Source organism: Enoplosus armatus, chromosome 12 (assembly GCF_043641665.1).
Source record: "Enoplosus armatus isolate fEnoArm2 chromosome 12, fEnoArm2.hap1, whole genome shotgun sequence".
NCBI lineage: Eukaryota > Metazoa > Chordata > Actinopteri > Centrarchiformes > Enoplosidae > Enoplosus > Enoplosus armatus.
Window position 1 is genome coordinate 16,313,781 of NC_092191.1, and position 20,191 is coordinate 16,333,971.

The 20,191-nt window shown below is 40.0% G+C and overlaps 1 protein-coding gene across 7 annotated transcripts in view; it reads right to left on the reverse strand.

Moving 5' to 3' along the window:
• macrod2 (mono-ADP ribosylhydrolase 2) overlaps positions 1-20,191 on the reverse strand; it is a 371,857-nt gene that overhangs the window by 206,417 nt on the left and 145,249 nt on the right. For all 7 annotated transcript variants that reach the window (XM_070916225.1, XM_070916228.1, XM_070916224.1 and 4 more), the window contains exon 5: positions 11,536-11,652. In XM_070916225.1, coding sequence (XP_070772326.1) covers positions 11,536-11,652 — 117 coding nt within the window. The remainder of the gene's footprint in view (positions 1-11,535; positions 11,653-20,191) is intronic.

Below are 20,191 nucleotides of genomic sequence, written 5' to 3' on the forward strand. Positions count from 1 at the left end.
AATTATGCATGCCTTGACGCCAGGGTGCTGAGCAACACCAGTGCCATCATAATTGAAACAATTGAAAAGACAATACCAGATGGGTCAATAATTAGACAGCAGGAGGGGGAAACTTGATCCGGACGCTCCCCTGCATGCCCTGCCAACCTAACCACCACGCACATGGAGGGGACCTTTACCGACATGTCCTGGTCCCCTACGGTGCACAGCCACATGCTGCATAACATGCTGAATAGTGTGTGTATGTGTGCCTGTATGTGCAATTATTTGGAAAGGGAGATTACAAACTTCCATAGAGAGATCACGTCTCAGACAATGCTGCAGTAGCAGTGGCTTGTTTCCAATTAAAAATGCAGTATCTTATTTGGACTTTTAAAAGTTCCTAGAAGTGCTGGATAAGTAAACTTTGTAGATCAGTAACAACTGCCAAAAACAGTCGCTATGTATTGTTTGTCAAAACCTTGTCGCCTTGGATTAGCTCTCTGACGTTATTCATTGGTGTCTCTTGGTCTGTGGAAAACAGAGGCAGGTGACTGATCCTTCCCTCCAGCCCTGCACTTTCATAAATCCATACTGAGGGCTCCCAGCAGATCCATTACACTCACTGGTCTTCTGGCCAGAGCAACGACTCAAGGTGATCACCATAAAACTACTTGCCACAGAGCCATTTCTCACCTCGCAATGCCTTTAAAACAACCTGGGAAACAGAGGCAGCACGACTGCAAGAACACCAGGACCTCGGGCCAACATATGTCATAAAAACTTATAAGCAAACATGTCCTGGTTCATAGCGGTCAATAGTCAGTTTAAAGTCATTGCAATAAAAATCTTTGATATATGTGATCTCATAAAGAAATTATTACATGTTTAATTGCTGTAGTCATAGAAGCTATTTCAAAATGTCACTATTTTCTCTATTTCCCCTTGATTGTCGTTAAGTGTGATTAAATAGCCTACATACACAGTCTTTCTGAAGATCAGTTAATATTGCTGGATATCAAATCTAATTTATTTAAAATCTAATACAAACAGGAAAGTATGATATTACACATTTACACTATACAGTCCTACAGTAAAACCTCCTCATCATGTCTGATTAGTTTCCCCATGCTGTGTTTTGTTGTTTAGGTCCAGCACTAAATTATCATGAAGGGGAATTGCTTAATTACTCTGAAACCAAACTGCTTCAAGACATAAAGGTGCACAGATGTAAAACTGTGTTTTATTCAGTGTGGTGTGAACAATATAGGGTCACAGCAAAAATAAATGTATTAAAGGTTAGAAATTCCAACAGCCTCGGGCCATAAAATCTACACACAGGTATACAAACTTTAATTTCCTGGGAACATATTGATCAAGACAGCACTTAAACCAAAGCACTCGCAAATCTGGGAACCCCCCCATCACCATAATATTATCAAAAATACGTTTTATTTGCTTTTTTATAGAGTCTCATTTCCGTATTTCTCAAAAGTGGTGCCCCTGAAAGAACACATAAGCTCCTGTGTATTGGTCCCATTCCCCATTAGGGTTTATAGAGAGCCATATGCACTTTTATGGGAAGGTTAATGGTTTTTAAAGGGCCGCAGCGTAGGTCTAAATCAACAGCATTAAAGCCACGAATGGCAACCTGGGATATACGCACAGGTCACATGACTATATTTAAGAATGAAGTAGCATATACTTTACTAACTGGCTACCAATGTCTCAATCTCTCTTTAGCAGAGGGATTCTGGGATGTGAAGTGAAAGCAAAAGAAGACAAAACCTGTCAACGTTTACAATCTTAAAAGCCTAATGAGCGGAAGTAACCATAGCAATTTAGTGAAAAGAACATCAAAGACTAGGGAGCAACTATTTAGGCAGGCTGTATTCATGCATAATTAGCTGTGAAAATGGCACTACAGGAGTCTGTTACTCCCTGTTCTTAATTAGTTTTTATCCTTAGTCTTGGATGAGAGGTAAACAAAGCCATCAGATTAAAACTTTGCTTTTCTTTCCGAGACAACAATACTGTCAACAGTGCAGACATGCGAGCATTACCCATAAACTGTGCACTATTATCCAGGGGAATGAGTGGCAGTGTTCTGTATTGGTCTTAGTCACAGTGTCAGGAAGCCTGAGGCCCTGCTTAACACCACAATGCTGTTGTTGTAGCAAGACAGTCAATCTCTAAAATAGAGCATATAATTAAATTTGAATAAAGGCAGCTAGATGTTAAAAGGGATCAGTGAAATTGTTCCACAAAACAAAATAACAACAAAAAAAGCTCCTCACCTAACAAGAAAAATAAATCCTCTGTTCAGGCACTGTGTAGACTCACTCTGCATTCACCTATAGTGAATATACTGTGCAACCACATTAGTTTGAAGGCCGACTTTTGGTGTAACGTCACATCATGTTTCCTTACTCAGCAATCATTTTTGAAAGACTTCACTATTTATTGATTTAAGATCAAACTGCTCAAGAAATCCTATGAGGCTGTAAATAGCAGCGAAAATGTCAAATAAAACTGAAATATTTCTTTAAGGTCAAAGTGCACACACGATTTTCTTTTGTCTTATTTGATATAATAAAGACAGTCGGGACTACTAGACTCGACTCACAATAGTAAACAGACCAAATACAATGTTTTGGTGAATTTGGATGGATTTTGGGGAGCTTAGATAGTAAGTATTTTCATATCCGTTTCGAATGGCAATTAGTAGTTAGATTAGAACCCCAAACACATCAAAAAAATTATGGGTCAATGTTTGAACAAATCAAATAAAAAATATTTCAATTCTAAAATCATATGAAGTCATATATAGGAGTTTTGCATGACGATTCTACCTTACTTTGCTGAGTATAAGCATGTTATCTTTATGAAACTTTATTTTTTTTCACATAAACAAACATTTGACTTGGGTAAATTTTTCAGCCTCATCTCAACCTACTTGTCATATATTGACATGCTTAGAAAAAGCATTGCACTTGTCAATACTCTGCATTTTCTATGAAGGCTCCATTCAGAACTGATATCCCCAAATCCTTCACCTGATGATGCAAGCATAGGCAGTCGACAGAAAGACCCATTTCAGTCATTCACTTTACAAAAATAAAACTGTGAAACTTTGAAACATTGAAGACTAAAGTTAGTTAGTTATCTACAAAAAAGATCCTTAGTATCTCAGCCACTCCAGCCAAGTATGGAATCACTACATTATTGTTTCTGTTTGTATCTCTACTTGTTTTTTTACTAGATTCTCTATCTGGATGACAAATTCTTATTAGACTATGACGACACCATCAGTTGTAGAATTTAGGAAAAGTAAAGTTGAAAATCTAGTAAAAATGAATGAAGTGGCCTTTAATCTGATGATGTAACATTACACACAAATATAGGTAATATAGGTAAAATAGCTGGATTTTGAGATTTTGTGATCTCCAACCATGGTGTAATTACAATGTGTCTGTTACTGTGTCATGAAAAACTATTGTTCAACATTAAATCAAAATTTAAAATAATGCAATAGACTTTGGCAGCCGCAACACTTCAGTAGTGATGGTTCTGTGTGCGTAAATGTGCCACCACTGGGTGATGAACCCCTTCTAGCGGCAGCCGTCATTAGGCCAGGCTTACTCATGGACAGATGGGAAGGCAGGGCTGCATTAGAGGTGCTGCCATATTCCACTTCAAACCTGACCTTCCAGTGGTCCCACTTCATCTGCCACCCACAAGCCCCCCCTCCAGATGCATCACTGTCATTCTGGGGCTCAGACATGCCTTGCTACCCCCCTGTCTCAGCCAAACAATCAGACCACCACACAGGCCGTAGCTGCTCCTGCACCCCATTACTCCAAAAGGCCTCTCACCTCCTATTTTAAGCCATTTTTTGGGTGAGACCACCACACTTTCTTTCTGTTAGTGTTTATCCGATCAGTCAAGATGCCAACCCCCCCTTTCTAGTTTCCTGGTGATGAATGACCGTTGGCTGTCTCACTGACAGCTAGGCAGCTGATGCCACATAATTACAGTATCACCGTTTAGGCAAAATTACCAAATTACTCCAGTCCTCAAGAGGCCTGGAAGACTGACAGGCCAGCCAACAAAGGAAACACAAATATCTGAAAAGAGAGGGACATAGAGGACTACTTGGGTCTTTACAGACGAGCAGTGAAATTAGGTTTGTTCTGTTCCTTGAGAGTGCGCCCATTACACCCAATGAGAAGCCAGAGAGCGAGATGATTAGTCTGGAGAAGCAGAGGCACTTTTTCTCTCATAAATAATGCTGAAAAACATCTGGCCTCTCCTTGATATCCGATCTTGCTTTTCATACTCAATTTATTCAATCATTAATTCATTTTGGAATTTTGGAGATTATAATCACAAACAGCTTAAAATTTCACCCTAACAGCAAGGTCTAACTATTATCTTTTATGCATCAAAGATTTACTACTTTTCTATAAAAAAAAGTTTATTTTGAGAAATGTTGCCCACCTTTCCTTGATTTAATACTTTGTTTGATTTGATTTGCAATTTCAATAATGCAGATGGGTGATTATCATTAAAATGGTACTTCTGCTAGTATCACAAACAAAAAGTACAACTTTTATATTTAAAACTATTACTACTACTTGATATCATGACATGTGACAGACACACTGAGTGACTGAGGTCCCAGACAAAAACACTAAAACAATCACAACTGTCTGAGAAAGTCCAAAGTAGACCCGTCTGGTAAATGGAGTGTGCATGAAGTGATAAAGTGACATTTATGATGTGAGTGCTAACAGTGAGCAGTAGAGAAGATGTTGACTTAGCACTGTGTCTGGTTGGGAATGTGATGGCCACCAGGGTTGAGTTAAGCCCTACTAATTCATCTGCTGCAACAAAGGATTTCTTTCACGATAGCCTTGAATCCAAAATGAGAAAAAAAAAACACCTTGAAACAGTCACACTGCGTCTATTTGATGCATTATGTAGAGATAAAGTACAGTCTGTTCAGCCGTCTGCCATATTAGCCATTTCATTTGTGAAAAGCAAGGCTAAAAATGTTAACAATGAACTGCTGTTGCATGAAAATCTCATAAAATGTGTTATTTTCATATTTCAGCTTTGAAGAATTACAGCCCGTCTGTGGCCTGAGAAAATTCAATGAACCCCTGGGATTATGGGCCAGTTTAAAAACCCAGTGGATAAAGTAAAAAATATATGGTGGTCAATCTAAAATCAAGGTGTTCTGATAGTTCCTAAAATAGTGAAGAGGGAAGTATGAGAATAAACAGTCACAGGCAGAAGACATTCAACTACCATGACTTTTAACTCTTGGATGACATCTGTTGCTAATGCTGTAGAACACGTTAAAATGCATTAACACAATGAAGTCCATACTTGAAGCAAAACAGTGAAACATGTTGTTCAAAGCTGCTCCTCAACAAGACCAAATCCATCCTTGTAAACAACAAGTTGTACCCAAATTCTCAAATTATGGGCTGTCCGATGGCCCTCTGAGAGCGTCAGCCCTGCTGTATGTGATGGGGCAGAGACTGCTTCAATAAACAAGCTCCGCAGAATGATAATGTTCTAGGGGGTAATTTAATCAGAATGGGCTCTATGTCACTTACTAATAGTGGGTACTTTGCTGTGATTTATCTGTGTTTGCTGAGTGGAGAGAGACGGAACAGACGGCCTGGTCTCCCAGATTAAATAGGGCATGGGAAAGATTCCTCACGCTATCAAGGAGAAAAATGTATCACAGGCTGATGATTAGTATTATTAGCACAGGTGCAGTTACAGTAAACACCAGAGACTCTCATTTTGTACTGAAAGGGAGCAGTAGATAAAGAAGGAGGTGAACTGAACTGGGGTGCATCTCCCAAAGGTGTTTTGTCTATCTATGGTCCTATAAGTTCCTCTGAAGCTCACAACCAAAAATACAATTTCTGCAACAATTCATGAAAGGAAAATCGGGAATAGGAATATCAAAAAGAAAATGACTCAAGAGTCATTAAACAGTTATGATGTGTCTCAAGAATCATATGGAAATGTCCTCAGAAATCATGATATGATATCATGCCTCATGATACTCATTCCTTAATACATCACGTGCTATGAGTGGATTTGCATGACCTTGATTGATTACACTGATAACCTTAATTTGAGTTTAGCAAGACGTGCAAATATTGTAGTCATAAGCAGATGACAGCAGCTTATGCAAAATATCTCAAGAAAACTAAGGCTATAGTCTATAACAATGTCACATACTGTCACTTAAAATATACATAACATACACTTAGTATATACAGCATATGTTGTTGTCTCTCCAGAGGAGATAAGTATACAATAAACGTGGCAAGAAACAGCTAAATATCTATCAATCTATAATGTAGTCTTTCTGCCTATGTGATGACAGAATATGAGTTCAGGGATCTCTCATTGAAACTGCATTGCTGCAAGCTACGATAGTGCTGACTCACAATGTCTTGTGCACAAGGTTAAGCAGAGACCTCCGATGTTATTAAAGGGAACACACCCCTGGTTGTATTAGTAGTTACAGACGGCTAGTGGATTCACTGGATAAGGGAGGCCAGCAGCCGCATGTGGCAGTAGCAACCAAAAAATAAATAAATGGCAGAGCTGTGTGATTTCAGACTGAAGCTTGAGTGCACATTGAAGAAGTGCGGAGAAGTACCTGGTCATTGTAGAGACACAGAGCAGGCTGAGTGTGCTCAAAACAGTTAGCATCCAGTTAGAGATTAAAGAGTAATCAAAGGTCTGCCAGCGTCTAGATGCTGCATGGATAAGGTTGTGTCTCTACAACATCAGAGTGGGCTGGGTGGAGGCATTACTCCAAAGGCTGAAATCTATAACCTTACAACTGATAAGTCTGAGTAGAAAGCAGTTGCATATGAATCCCACTGAGCACTATTTATCTGGAGGTACCAGTCAGCAAAATAGCAGACTCATTTTAGAGATAAAAATTAATTCAGTAATCATACAGTGTATGCTGAGGAAATTGTTCCATACACGTGAAAGTAGAGCTGATTCTTCCTCAAGTGTAGGGTTGAAGTTTTTTTACATATAATTAACAAAGATTAAAATAGAAAGAAGCCACTGTTATGACAGGGACATGATAAAACAAAATGTTGGCCCTTCTTTCTTGTATCCAAATACAATTCATTATTTAAAGCATACACTTACAGCTCGGAGAATAATGGGTAGGGGGAGAGAAGCAAAACAATAAACAGTACAAACGTTTTGAACTGTCAATCTAAAGTAGCCCTAGGGAGGAAAATAAAACTGGGTAAAAAGATTTCAGATGAAATTGGAGAGTGAAAACACCAGACATCGCTCTAAAAGTTCCTTTGGGACATTAACTTTCTCAAGCAGACCTCTAGTTTGAACTCTAAATACCTCCTAGGTCTACTGTGACAGCGAGGGCTGAAATGTGCAAGTGCAGATTAACCGGCGAGGTCTTTGCTAAACGTTATTAGTGTGAACCTGTGGACCAGCATAATAACGCATTAGATTCAGACAACTCTATTGTAGAGTTCAGTCACTGCAGATCATCTTCAGTTGTGTCACACATTTAAATTACAATAACACCTTGTCACACACAGTAAATAGGGGGTTTTACTATGTACAGTGATCATTATTGTGCAGTCATCTTATTTATAGGAGAAGAGATAGAGTTATTAGGGTATTGTTAATTTACTGCTTAATTTACTGGTCAAATGCACCACATTGGACAGTTCTTCACTGCATCTCATCAGGTGAGAGTTATACATATGCTCTTCTTATCAGACACAGCACTACCTATGTTCTTTATAACTCTATAACACTTAAAGCAAATGTTCATAGGTGACTTAATGATGTCTGTCTCACTGTGCATGTTTGGTGGGCAAAGCCCATCTAAACTTATAGTTTGGTCACTATTTAGGCATAGTGCATACTTAATATTAAATGCCAATAATGGAACACATCCTCCAGTAGTATAGTCATAAATATGTGACTTAGCTTGTTACACTTGACATAGTGTTTTTATCTGATCATTAATCTATGAACAGATGAGTAACTTGTCTAACATGAGGGCAAACAGACAATTTCCTTGTCACATTGATGTACTAGAAGGTTTTTTGGAGTCTTTCTGCTATGGAAGGTGGGTAATTACTGTCATTGATTAATAATCCTGGGCCAGCCCCATAATAATCAGTCCCACATGTGCTTGGCCCTCTAAAAGGACAGGCTCATTTGCCACTGGGATTCACAGCCTAAACTGCTTAGTGGGATGCAATGGAGAGCAATTTTCTTGTCTTGAGCAAGAAGAAAAAAAGGCTGGGTTAGCCCGGTCGTTTCCATTGCCTCAGCACATCAAATCTCCAAACAAGGACAACTCTGATTTCAGATCAACTGCTCTTCTGCCTGTGGGCAGTGAGTAGTTTTTCCGGACACAAGGAAGCATTTTATTGCTTTACCAGTTATTTTGAGCATTATGCTCGATTGCAATTTCTCCATGTCTTACAAAAATAACAAAATTGACCAGCGTAATCCTTTGTTGAATGAAATACAATACACTGTGGGTGATATCTTTAAATAACACTTGCAACTCCAAAAACGCTGTGAGATCAAGAGAAATTGCTAAATTCATAGTATGATGGATAGCCTATTTCCACGCATTGTTGGCAAAGTCATGAGAAGACTGCTGGGGGTTCAGTACGAAGCCAAGCCTAAATCCCTAAAAATTTAATTAAAAGCAAAGTGATTTACAGTTTGTTCTGCATTATTCAGGGTTTAGATTTACTTATTTCCAATTATATGCAGAGGAATGGATTTCAGAGAGGGGTTCCCCAAAGAAGAGTGCAATCCTCCGAGAGAATTATGTGTTTATAGAAAATTGTGAAAAGCAGTCTAATGTTCAGGCAAAACTGGGACGAGAGTGCCCAAGTTGGAAATACTGGGCTTTGCCAAGATGTAAACGATAAATGGTCCATCTGTCTGTGTTCTTCTCACTCTTGGAAGAGTAGACGTGCCACCATCTGCAGATATGCGTCAGCAGAAGCAATTTTGCATGCAATGAAAATGTGAATCTATATGTGTACACAGAGGCCTGCAGACACGCATGCATTATATTTTGTAGATATGAAGTTAAGGTAACAGTAGCACTAGCTGGTCCACATGTGTTATTTGTCTCACCAATTAAATCCCGACACACACTGTCTGATGGTATTGTTTAACGATTTAAAAGTCTTTGCATTTGATGCCTGACAGCCTACAAAAATCAATCTGTGAAAGCACAAACAACATCGCCAAAGCTATGGCCCCGATGACCATAATAATATTTCAGGTGTCTAACACTTTTGACAGACAAAGCAATGAGATGTGAAAACTAGCTCCACAAACAACTCTCAATGTAGCTCTCATTTAGGCAGATTTTCTCTCAAAAACAAACAAAAGCTGGTATGTAGCTTTTTAATTTCTCATTATAAATACAACACTACTCACATAGTTTCAATAGTCACCTCAGTCAATTATCCTGATGATCCATCAACTCCTAATAATGACATGAGGCTGTTTGCTGAAGTTAATCATTTGATTATACAAATATCAAAATTAATTTTATGTCAATTTCAATAATTTTATGCATTTAGTTTTAGCCACAGCAGCAGTCCATTAACATAACATTAACTTTCAATTAATCTAATATTCACAGCCATTTCACTGCAGGCTTTTACCCTTTCTTGCTACACCTACATGAGACATCACAAAATTTAGGGAAATTCAAAAATGTGAAAAGTTGTGTGTTGTCTTGTTTGTTTACTTTGTTCAGTGGTGAGGGGGTGGACAGACTATTATTTGAGATTTCATAAACCGAAGAGATTGTTCTTCGCAGTCACGGCAGCTTTATAATGTGTGTGTAGGTGGAACAAATAAGTCAGAGATGGAAATTAATGGAAAAAGAACAAAATCCAAACAGTGGATAGACTTTGGAAACGAGTGAGATCTCTTGTCAGAGCTGAGCGCTCACAAAGAAAAGTCAAGCGGCTGTCAGTTTCCAAGAGTAGACAAGAGAGACAACGCTGATGATGACAGTGATCAGAGTTGGAAGATAAGAAGATGATACTCGCTGTGAGTAAAGATAGCTCTAATATGAAACAACATCAGGTTAAAAAAAAAGAACTGACTGTTCCCGGTAAAGAACTACACAATCTATTGAAAGTTATCAGCGCAGAGAAGGTGTTGTGCCCGGAGATAATTACAATAACAGTACCCAGAGGCAGTGTGATTGCTCCCAGGTGACATTGCGGGTTATTAAATTGTCATGGTGCACCCTGTTTTGGCGGTGCAGACACTTGAACTGGCTGCCCACAAGACTGACTCGCAGTTTATCTGCTCCATTTGTTTGACATCTTTACGACATACCGTATTAACACAACCTAATTTCATCTGGGCCTCAATGTCTTCTCTTGGCTGTCTCATGGAAATCCTTCAGGGTTAGGTTAGGACTGCTGGGACGTTTGTCTCGACCGAATTACACCAAGTGACATTTCTTCCATCATTCTATCATGTTTTCCATTTCAAGTTTGCAAGGAAAGAAGCTTGTGACAAACTTTGGAAAGTGACACATGTATTGCTGACAATTACTGAAAGAAATTAGCTTGGAAATTTGTATTATAAAAGTTGTTCAATCCTGAGAGGAGTTGACACACGTACACACACACCACAAACTTTCTTGACTTGATTACAAAACATTACATCAGTGATAGAGATAAAAACAAAGAAAACAGTGCAGTCCCTCTTCTGATCATTTATGGCAGTGACAGTAAGAGTTATGTGATCCGTTAACAGAATAAATCAGGGATGAAAAATCAATCAAATTAAGCAACTAATAGCTCCCTTAATGTCTTTGTTTGTGTGCAGATGACACTCCCATCCAGCCATACAACAAGCACTGATCATATTAATTATCCTCCAAATAACAACTCCCCATTTATTACAAATGGCTTTTCAAAACTAATAAATTATGATTAAAATGTTTTTATTTTGGACATTAAAAGTATCCCACTCTGTTTTTGGATTGGACACTAATGACCCAAGTCGTTAAATGCAGGTATGGAAGTTTGTATATATGTGTGGGCATGTATGTGTGTGTGTGTGTGTGTGTACTGTCATTTGTAATACGATCATGTCTGTCCAAACTTCATCATGATGCATGTGCACACTTGAATTGCAAAAATCCAACAGCTATGTAAAAAGCAAAATATTTTTATCAGTACCAGTGATTTTATGCACCAATGCAATGTCAGTGTAGTCCACCAGCTGGCTCAGGAGCCTTAGGTTTGAATAAATGAGGCCATTTTATAAAAACAATATAGATTAATGCTGGATTGTACAATGTTCCACAGCACTAATGTTTACCACTGAATCTTAATGTTCACTAACTGTCAGGTGATGTAGCCCTCAATGGCAGCCGTTTTGATTAGAAAATATACCTGCAAGGCACCGGTGCACACATTACGGAACAAACCAAAAGACATATTAATTACTGATACTCACATCTTGCAGGGAGATCATATCCGCAGGTGATCTTGGCTTTCCCGGTATCACAGCCATTTAGTGAATGGCACTCATCATACAGACAGGACCCTGCCGCCTTGTGTATGCAGCCATCGACTGAAACACAAACAGACATGCAAAGAGAGTTAAGACCTGAGGAGAAACATACAAAAAGCAGGCACACAACATATCTCAAACCAGCTGGTCTAATTAGCAGTTTGTGTGCTTTATCATGTTAAAACAAACAACCGTGTACAGGAACAGGAGCTGAAAATTCATCAATCATGAGCTTGATTCTGGTTACTAAATCTCTACATCTCCCTAGCTCTGTATCTCCTCTCTGTAGGGAGATTGGGTCTGCCGTAGTGTGCTGCGCCTGTTGCTGGTAAATATTGACGAGCTTAGGAATGAAATTAGCTGGGCTAGGATCTAATAACGCCTCCACACACAGTGAAAATGAGACTGTTCTTCCTGTAATCCCTCTCCACTGTCAACAGCGATATACAGTCAGATCGTTAACTGTATTTTTTGCCCTGTGGTGGGAATCTTATATCTGTCCTGTTCTCTGTGGTGAGCCTGTTATGATGTGGATCTGTGTTCTGATTCTGTCGCGCTCCCTGTTGATGTGTGTGTGTCCTGGTTCTACGGAGACCCCGGGCCCCCGCCCCCCTAAGGTTTTAATTTTACCGGGTTAAGGCCGCGATACACTTGATTGATGGCACGTCTTACACAAGGAGGCAGAGAGATAGAAATCCACATTATCCGTCTCTGAAAGCCTGACATCCCTCCAAGAGCATGTTATCAATCACACTGAAACATCATAAAATCCTCTTCAAGTTGTCCTGTAAAAATCCTCACAAGCCATTAGAGGATAACAGAGCCAGGAGGAGAAACAGTAGCAGTTGGACAAACAGACGTGTCTTTTCTTTGGTTTCTCTTTGTAAAGACTGGGCCGATGGAGAGAACAAGTCTCTCAGACTAGCTTTATCCATCAAAGCTAAGTTAAGAGTTAAGATGGCCTGCAGGATAACCAATGTTTACATATTCTGAACTGATGAAGAAAGAAGAACTGAGGCACGGATGAAAAAGAAAATCTGAATTTATATTCCTGATAAAAGACAAAATGTGACTCTAATCACTATCTTCATCTGTAATGTAATAATTATTCACGTACAGTTCCAGGAAAATATGAAGATTAGTTATACACTATCTTCAAAAATGTACTTCGCTTCACATCGTCAACACAGACAAAAGGTCTTTTGATGAGGGATGGTTCTTTTTTAAGCTCCTTTCAATTTCTCAGGGATGAGTCAACGACAACAGCTGGGCGGAAGATTTTCTAGCTCTATCAATCATCTTTAATGGACTGAGGGACAGGCACTTGACAGAGACGAATCCTGATGGCTTTTGGAAAAAGTAACATGAGTCTGACAGTGATGTGGATATGAGGAGGTATCGCTCTGGTGACAATGAAAGCTACTTAACACAACACAGAGCAGATGTAGTGCTGGCTGTAGGCTTGGCATTTTTATAATATCCACTGCGCAAACAAGATTGCCCATGATCATCAGCCACACTTATTTGCATCATAATTGCTTCTTCACATCTCGCAAACATGAATTGTTAAATGCGCAGGCTGAACTGAAAGCTCTGGGACTGCAAGCATGCTTCTCATTTATGTACACATAGAGTCGCTCCTGCCATATAACAAAACATTGCCTTTTTCTGTTGTATTGAAAAAAAAAAGAGGCAATGAGTTAATAAGATTAAAGCACCTGATGTGTTCACCTGATGTTGCATCTGCATCACAGCAGTGACAGGCCGGTCAATACTTTCTAATATCTCCATTCCTGCAGACAGGCTTCATCTACAGTGTTTGCCTATTAAGGAGAATTGATCAAACTTTCCCCAGGCTTCAGTGTTATTAAAGTTTTATAACCCTTCATGTGAAGTTCTAATATGGCTGAAATGTTTTAATTAAAATCTGAAATACTTCCTTTTCCTGCTGCCTTGTTTTATATATAGTCTTTGCATAATATATGCATAAAATATATTTGTTATAATATAATCTATGCATTAAAAGCATTTCAAGTTTAGTTTTTTGTGGATCTGGATACATCATCCAAATGCAGTTCTCCCTTTTCCAATGTGATATGAAACATAAAAAAGAGTCCCAAGGCACGAACAGAAAGTTCACATAGGGGCTATGATGAAGCCATAACGTGTACTGTGGATTTTAGCAGTTTTTTTCTTGCAGCAGTTTCTTTCTATGAGTCTGTTGCACATCTTGTATTTATTCTATGACATTTTGACCACTCAATTGAAGCAAAACGGTCAGAAAGACACTGACGGACACTGAAGAAGTCAAATGACTGGCTGATCTAGCTGACTCATCTGCTTGTTAAACTTGCCAGCTGGATTCAGTCTTTCAACAAGACTGGAAACTTGTCATTTAGGTGCACTAAGGCAAAAACAAGAGTATACATAGAGTAAATGTGCTGCACTATATTGGTCAAGAAAAAGATATAGAAATAGGATCTTTGAAGACCAATGCAAAGGATATTTCTGTTTGTATTTTATTCATTAAAATGTAGTAAGTAATTGGGCTGTTCCTTTGAAAAATACCTTGTTGTCTGAAATCAGGTAAAGACAGTTCAAGACCAGGAAGTATCCTCAATGCTTCCCCAGAACAGGTGTGAAGTACACTATGATCCTTTCATGGTCATGTAGAGCCAGCCAGGTTAGGAAAATGTAATAATGCCCTCCTCCAGTGTGCAGTGTTCCCGCGGGAGTCCATCATCCCCAGAAACTTCTTCTCATCACTACCAGGCAGGGCTGATCTCTTACCTATGAGCACCTTGGGAGCCCAGCGAGCAAAAGCATACAGGGTTCTGTGTTTCATCTCAGTAGCTGAAGAATAAGATTGTAGATAATAGTTTCAGCTTCCATTTCGCTGCTCCTCCTGTTCATGGTTGCATAAGCTATAGTGAGTGTGAAACTCTTTTTCTGAGTGTGTCACTGTGCATCTAGTGTCAGCGAGTCCCTACAAGCCTGGAGATTTGTTCACAGTGCCTGTGAATAGAGAAGAAGATGCTGAACTGATCTGGCTGATTGCCAGAGTCTTGGATGCTATCGCTACAGATTTAATTTACCTGCCTTTACTCAGACCGCTTCAAGGAATGAGTACCACAGATGCATCGTGGGTAGAATGTGTGTGTATTTCTATGTGTCTGAGAAAGATATATAGAGAGGGTTATGGAAGCATAGAGAGAGGTTTCAAAATGTACTTTGTGCGTTCAAATTCAATTGCAGAGTGGGCTGTGCGGCAATCAAACCTTGATTGCGAACACAATTTTGCGTGTCCATTATTTAGGCGACTAAAAGCAGATCTGAGTTTCCGTAAGTGGAGATATGACCCACATGCAATTTGGCCATCAATTTATTTTCTCATTACAACGACAACCTCAGATACTCATTAACTAAGAATGGCATTTACATTCATACAGAAAGGAGGACATGTCATCTCACTCTCCTGTTGTTCACAATGAAACACCAAAGCTTCGACAGTCACAAACAATGCTGTATTTTGCACATTTTGTCGGCAAATTTTATTCAATTATTAGGCGAGCTTTATTCTACTGACATTTTCTCATAGTAAGTAAATATCGTGTCTAATGAAGTTTTGTTATCTGCCATAGCCCCATGTGTTTGAGTTTTCAACAGGACTCCTGAACGCCATTATGTCTGTGTCCCTATTCCATTCTAAACAGACGCAAATCATATTCAAATGCAGAGAAAAAAACAATCAGTGTGCCCATCCTGATGATGCACCTGCAACACAGCACTCAAAGGTGATCAAAGCGACCTCTCCCTCTCATCTCCCAGCTTTCAGTATGAATCACGTGTCCAGCAGAAGCCCTAAGATAACGTATATATGCCCGGCTATGTGATGCACAATCAGTGGTGCCCAAAGCAATATTTCAATTGCTGTTAAGGCTTCTTTATGGAGGACATTTCATTTAACACGCTTAATATCAGGCAGCAGCATCTGCTTCTGTCCACCCCACAACTGGGCTTCCTCAGCCCCCGTTGAAAAATATAACAGTTAATACCTCATCTATCTCTCCTTGCAGCCTGCCACTGCTTTAGGCTGGGCCTATGTGGGACAAAACATTTATTCATCTTCTCTGAGTGCCTTGCTCAGAGAAAGCTTCCCCGAGCAGCCACTCCAGCAAGTCCGCACAGCTAATGAAGATAACTTTGAGCGGTGGCTGGACGGCATCCCTCTGAACTCATAATGGGAACAAGGAGAGAGCAAGAGACAGAGGGAGAACCATATTGAGAGAGACAAAGGAGACGAGTGAGTGTGCGTGTTAGTGTGTGTGTCAGTCTAGAGCAGTTTGAATTAGTTACTCAGATGTAACCTTGGCTCCTGCCATTGTTGAAGACACCTCTGCCTCGTCCTCTCAAGGCTCCGTTCCCACATGCATTAAGGGACTCGGCAAAGCTCTGCTTACTCTCTCTGGGCTTCTCCCAGGCAGCCCGAAAACCAAGGGCTTTCAATCGCTCCCTCAGACACAATGAATACCTGCTCTGCTCTCATTACAATACCCTGCTTTTCAGAAATAGTGTCAGCTGCAATTTTCTCTCCTAATTATTTTCCGCTCCTCTGAGGGTTAGGTTCAGGACTGGAGCCAGAGGAGGCAGCACGGGGTGGGCAGGAGGGAGGGGGTGGGTGAGCTGGATTCTACCTGGCAGGATATGGAGAAGTCTGAATATCAGTCCATAATCTAACAGAGGGGAATAGATAGTCATTCATATCGAAGTAGGCCTAAACTTCAACCGCTTACCTATGTGCATTACCTGCTGATCCACTGAGATCTCAAACGCCAACACTTCCTGTGGGCGGGTTGAGCGATAGCAACTAAAACCTTTATCAACACTGCAGTTTCCACACATAACCAAACATATTCCTGAAACTATTAAGCCCTATATTCCCTCTCACCTATTTTTTGTAGTATCCATGGCAACAACATGTTTCCTCTCTCCTCACAGCACTTTTCAGAGCTGTACACTGATCAAAACCCCTCCACAATTCCACCCGTGTGATTTACGACACCATTTACTACTCAACTAATTTCACTGAAGGAGATAATGACATGGATTAGTTGCTAATCAAGTGCCAATCAGAGATCTGGCTGAACTAAATGTCAGGTGGAATATGTTCAAGCCATTGTGGTTACTCCCTTGTGATACTGGATTATGTGTCCTAATCACAGCAATTTTGGATGCAACAGGAGCCAGAGCTCGCTCTCTACTGTAACCAAGTTCCCAGGAAAGGGATAATAATCGCCATTTTACCTATTATACCCAGGTAAACAAGGGATTTGGACTAATAGAATGCCAGGCAGATAGTCACAGATGTTACTCTCCAAAGCGACATAAAATACCTCAGGCTTACATGACTCATAATTCCCCTGATACTGCTATGCAAGCAGGAACCAGAATAAATGACACAACAATCACAGGTTCCACTACAACACAATGGAAACCCTGTTGTTATTATTGTTACAGTTCAGCCCAAGTTGACAAATATGTCAGCAAAGATTGGAAGTGTTTTTTCTGAAATGGCATAAAGAAACGTAGCAGGTTAACTTAACTATTAGTAAATACTGTGGGTCCCATCTAACAGAGCACTTTGAGGCTTCACATGTCAATCTGCACATGTCGTTGCTCAGTGAAGAAGCATAGCAGCCCACTATAGAGGATTGTACTGCACGCCTTCCAGCTAAAATGTACATTTTCATTTGGACTTTTAATTTGAATTATGACCAAAAATATCCTCCAAACCCAGCTGTCAACGTGTCTAAGTTTATGAGTGACAAGCAGGTCCCTGCTGAAGAAAGAACGTGTTAAAAAATACAGAACTATTTAACAACCGAAACATAGATTTCAATTAGGTTGCTAGATTTCACCACTTGCAAAGTAAAAAAAAAAAAAAGCAAAACAACATGTTGAGACTATGGATATATCAGACTAACATGGCCAGGATTGTTGCAGTTGGTTAAAAACAGAGCGCCTGGCAACATTCACAGCACCTTTCCACCTCCTGCTGACACTGTAATTCTTGGATCATGTGTTAGTCAGAATTTATCTCAGTCTACCATAACACACACACTTCTGTTAGTTTCCAACAATTTAAAAAGGTAGGGCTAATGTTACCATAGTACCCATTTAACCTTTCTACACTGCATTTATGCCATATGTAGATCTGTTGATCATGCTGAGAGTAAGCCAGCGAACATTCAGCTCAGCGTAGACAGATGTATTTAAGAAAATGAATTATTTTACCAAACATAAGAATATTGGACAGTGAAGCTCAAAATACATATGGAGTATATTTATGACTATAGCTGCATTAAAAACTAGAGTTGGATTTGTGGAGCAGGGGCTGAAGTTAGACATTAGGAGTACACACTCTTCATGCTGTTGTTCCCAGGGCCATAAAGGAATGCCAGGTTAGGTTACCACAGCCCATGTGACTCATGTGTCAGTGGAAACCTGGAGTCCGACAGCTGCGGACGGCTCGGTGCCAAACCCCAGCCGTGCTGAACTCCCTGGGACAATAGTGACGGCCCCGACCCTCATATTTAAAGGTGTTGTTTTAACTGCTCCGTCTTGTTGTTGCAGCATTCCCTGTCTGAGGTAGAGGAGTCACTCTGCCCTAAACAACCTGAAGTACACCGATCTGCATTCTTTACGTGACAGGGGTACTGCTCATTCTTCTTCACAGCAACTCTAGGTTGGCAACATTTTTTTGTCTCCTGTACTGTGGCTATCAAATAAATGCTTAAACGTGATTTTTTCTTTCCCCCCCCTGGCGTAACTAATAAACTTGACCCCATTTTGACTCCTAAATCCAGCCCTAAAATGAGCAGAGACATTGACTATCTACGGACACAAGTTTCACTTTAAGCTGTCTTACTGACAAATTGTACTGAGTTGATAGGACATGGAGTATCAACAAAGGATTATCCAAATTAGGTGTGACAAGCTGCCCAGTGTGGTTTCCAGGTCTCTTTTGTAGTTTGCACGCCTTAGCTATAATGATTTGTATTTCCTCAAAGCACGGGGAAACTGTTCAAACCCAAATGGACATGCATGCTTTAAACTAAGCTGTGTTGTGGTTATAGTGAAATGACTGGCTCAGTATCTGTGGACATGCAGGTGTCCAGCAACAGGGTGCCAGGATATCATCAAGGTACCACTGTAAGCAACGTCGTTCATCATACCACTCCACCATTTGTGTCTACTACTGCTCTATCTAGGTCTTAAAACCTTCTTTCATTTCTGGGTGTGAGGTGCCCTAATAATTGCAGATAAACACAAACCTCCTCTTACAGCTTCTTCTCCCTCCTTCAATATCACACTCATTTTTCACCTTTGACTCCTCATCCAGTCTCTTATTACAAACAAGCACTCTGTCAATGTGGCTATTATCGCCTCGTCTCCTAGGTTAGGTTACCTTTGGCATCTCAGCTTTGCTATTACTGCCACAGGAGAGAGAGGGAGTGAAGGAGAATGTCAGTAGACAGTATGGCATGAGAGACACTCAGATCTTTCTCTTCCAGCAAAACCAATCTGAAGTGCTATGTGTGTGTATGAGTTGGTGTACACACACATACACACACACGTGTGTCTGTGTATAGGCTTTTTTAATTTTTCCTTGCAGAGTAACCTTAGTCATTAGAGCTCCTCTAAATGCAGCTTCACTCCACAATTTAAATAATAATGTACAGTTCTCATTCGTGTCTTTTTAAGTCATAATTTTCTATGAGTGAAATTAATTAATTTCCATTGGTTCTTTGGGTTCGTGAAAGGAATCAAAGCATTTGTGAACAACTTGAAACATTATTAACAAGAACAACATGTAGTTAATTCCTCTCTGTAAAGGATTCTGACATCAAAGAGCTCTCGTAGCGGGGGTTTACCAGAGCCATACGTCTCTGGTACAAAGGTAGTCAACATGTAACCCACCACCACTGGGAGGCATCTCCTATCAGTACGCTTGCCACCTATCTCAGCGGGTGACGAGCAAATCAGCTGCCAGAGAAGATAACATGAAATATACTTTTTCCTCATTTCAAAGTATAATCCCGCTGCTGACCAGTAAGGGCTCCCCTTGGACTAGATCAAACCAGATGTGAATTATTGATTAGATACATCCTGTTTTTACTTAACATTAACTGAGACCTACCACTCTACTCGACTCTACACTATTGCCTCATGGAGTCGTTTGTGTTTTTAGTGTGTTTTAGCATTACATTAACGATAGGAAGCTGTATCAGTCAGACACATCTTTTTGTTCCTAAACAAAATACAGCCGGCTCTCCTCAGATGAGGGACTATTTGGAATCAATAGGACACACATTTTCATCCAGACATAATTAAATGTCGCCTCCTGAAGAAATTGCCCTCTTTGAGAAGTTAGGCTAATAAGGGACACACTAGTGTTGAGAAAACACAGCTAGAAAACACAACCCCCAGAGCGGATCCTGGACAATTTCATCATAAATTACTTCCCCGCACAAAGTTCATCTTTGAGTCACCCAAGAGAGCCTGCTGCATGATGGTAAAGGATGGCTTTTCTAAGAAC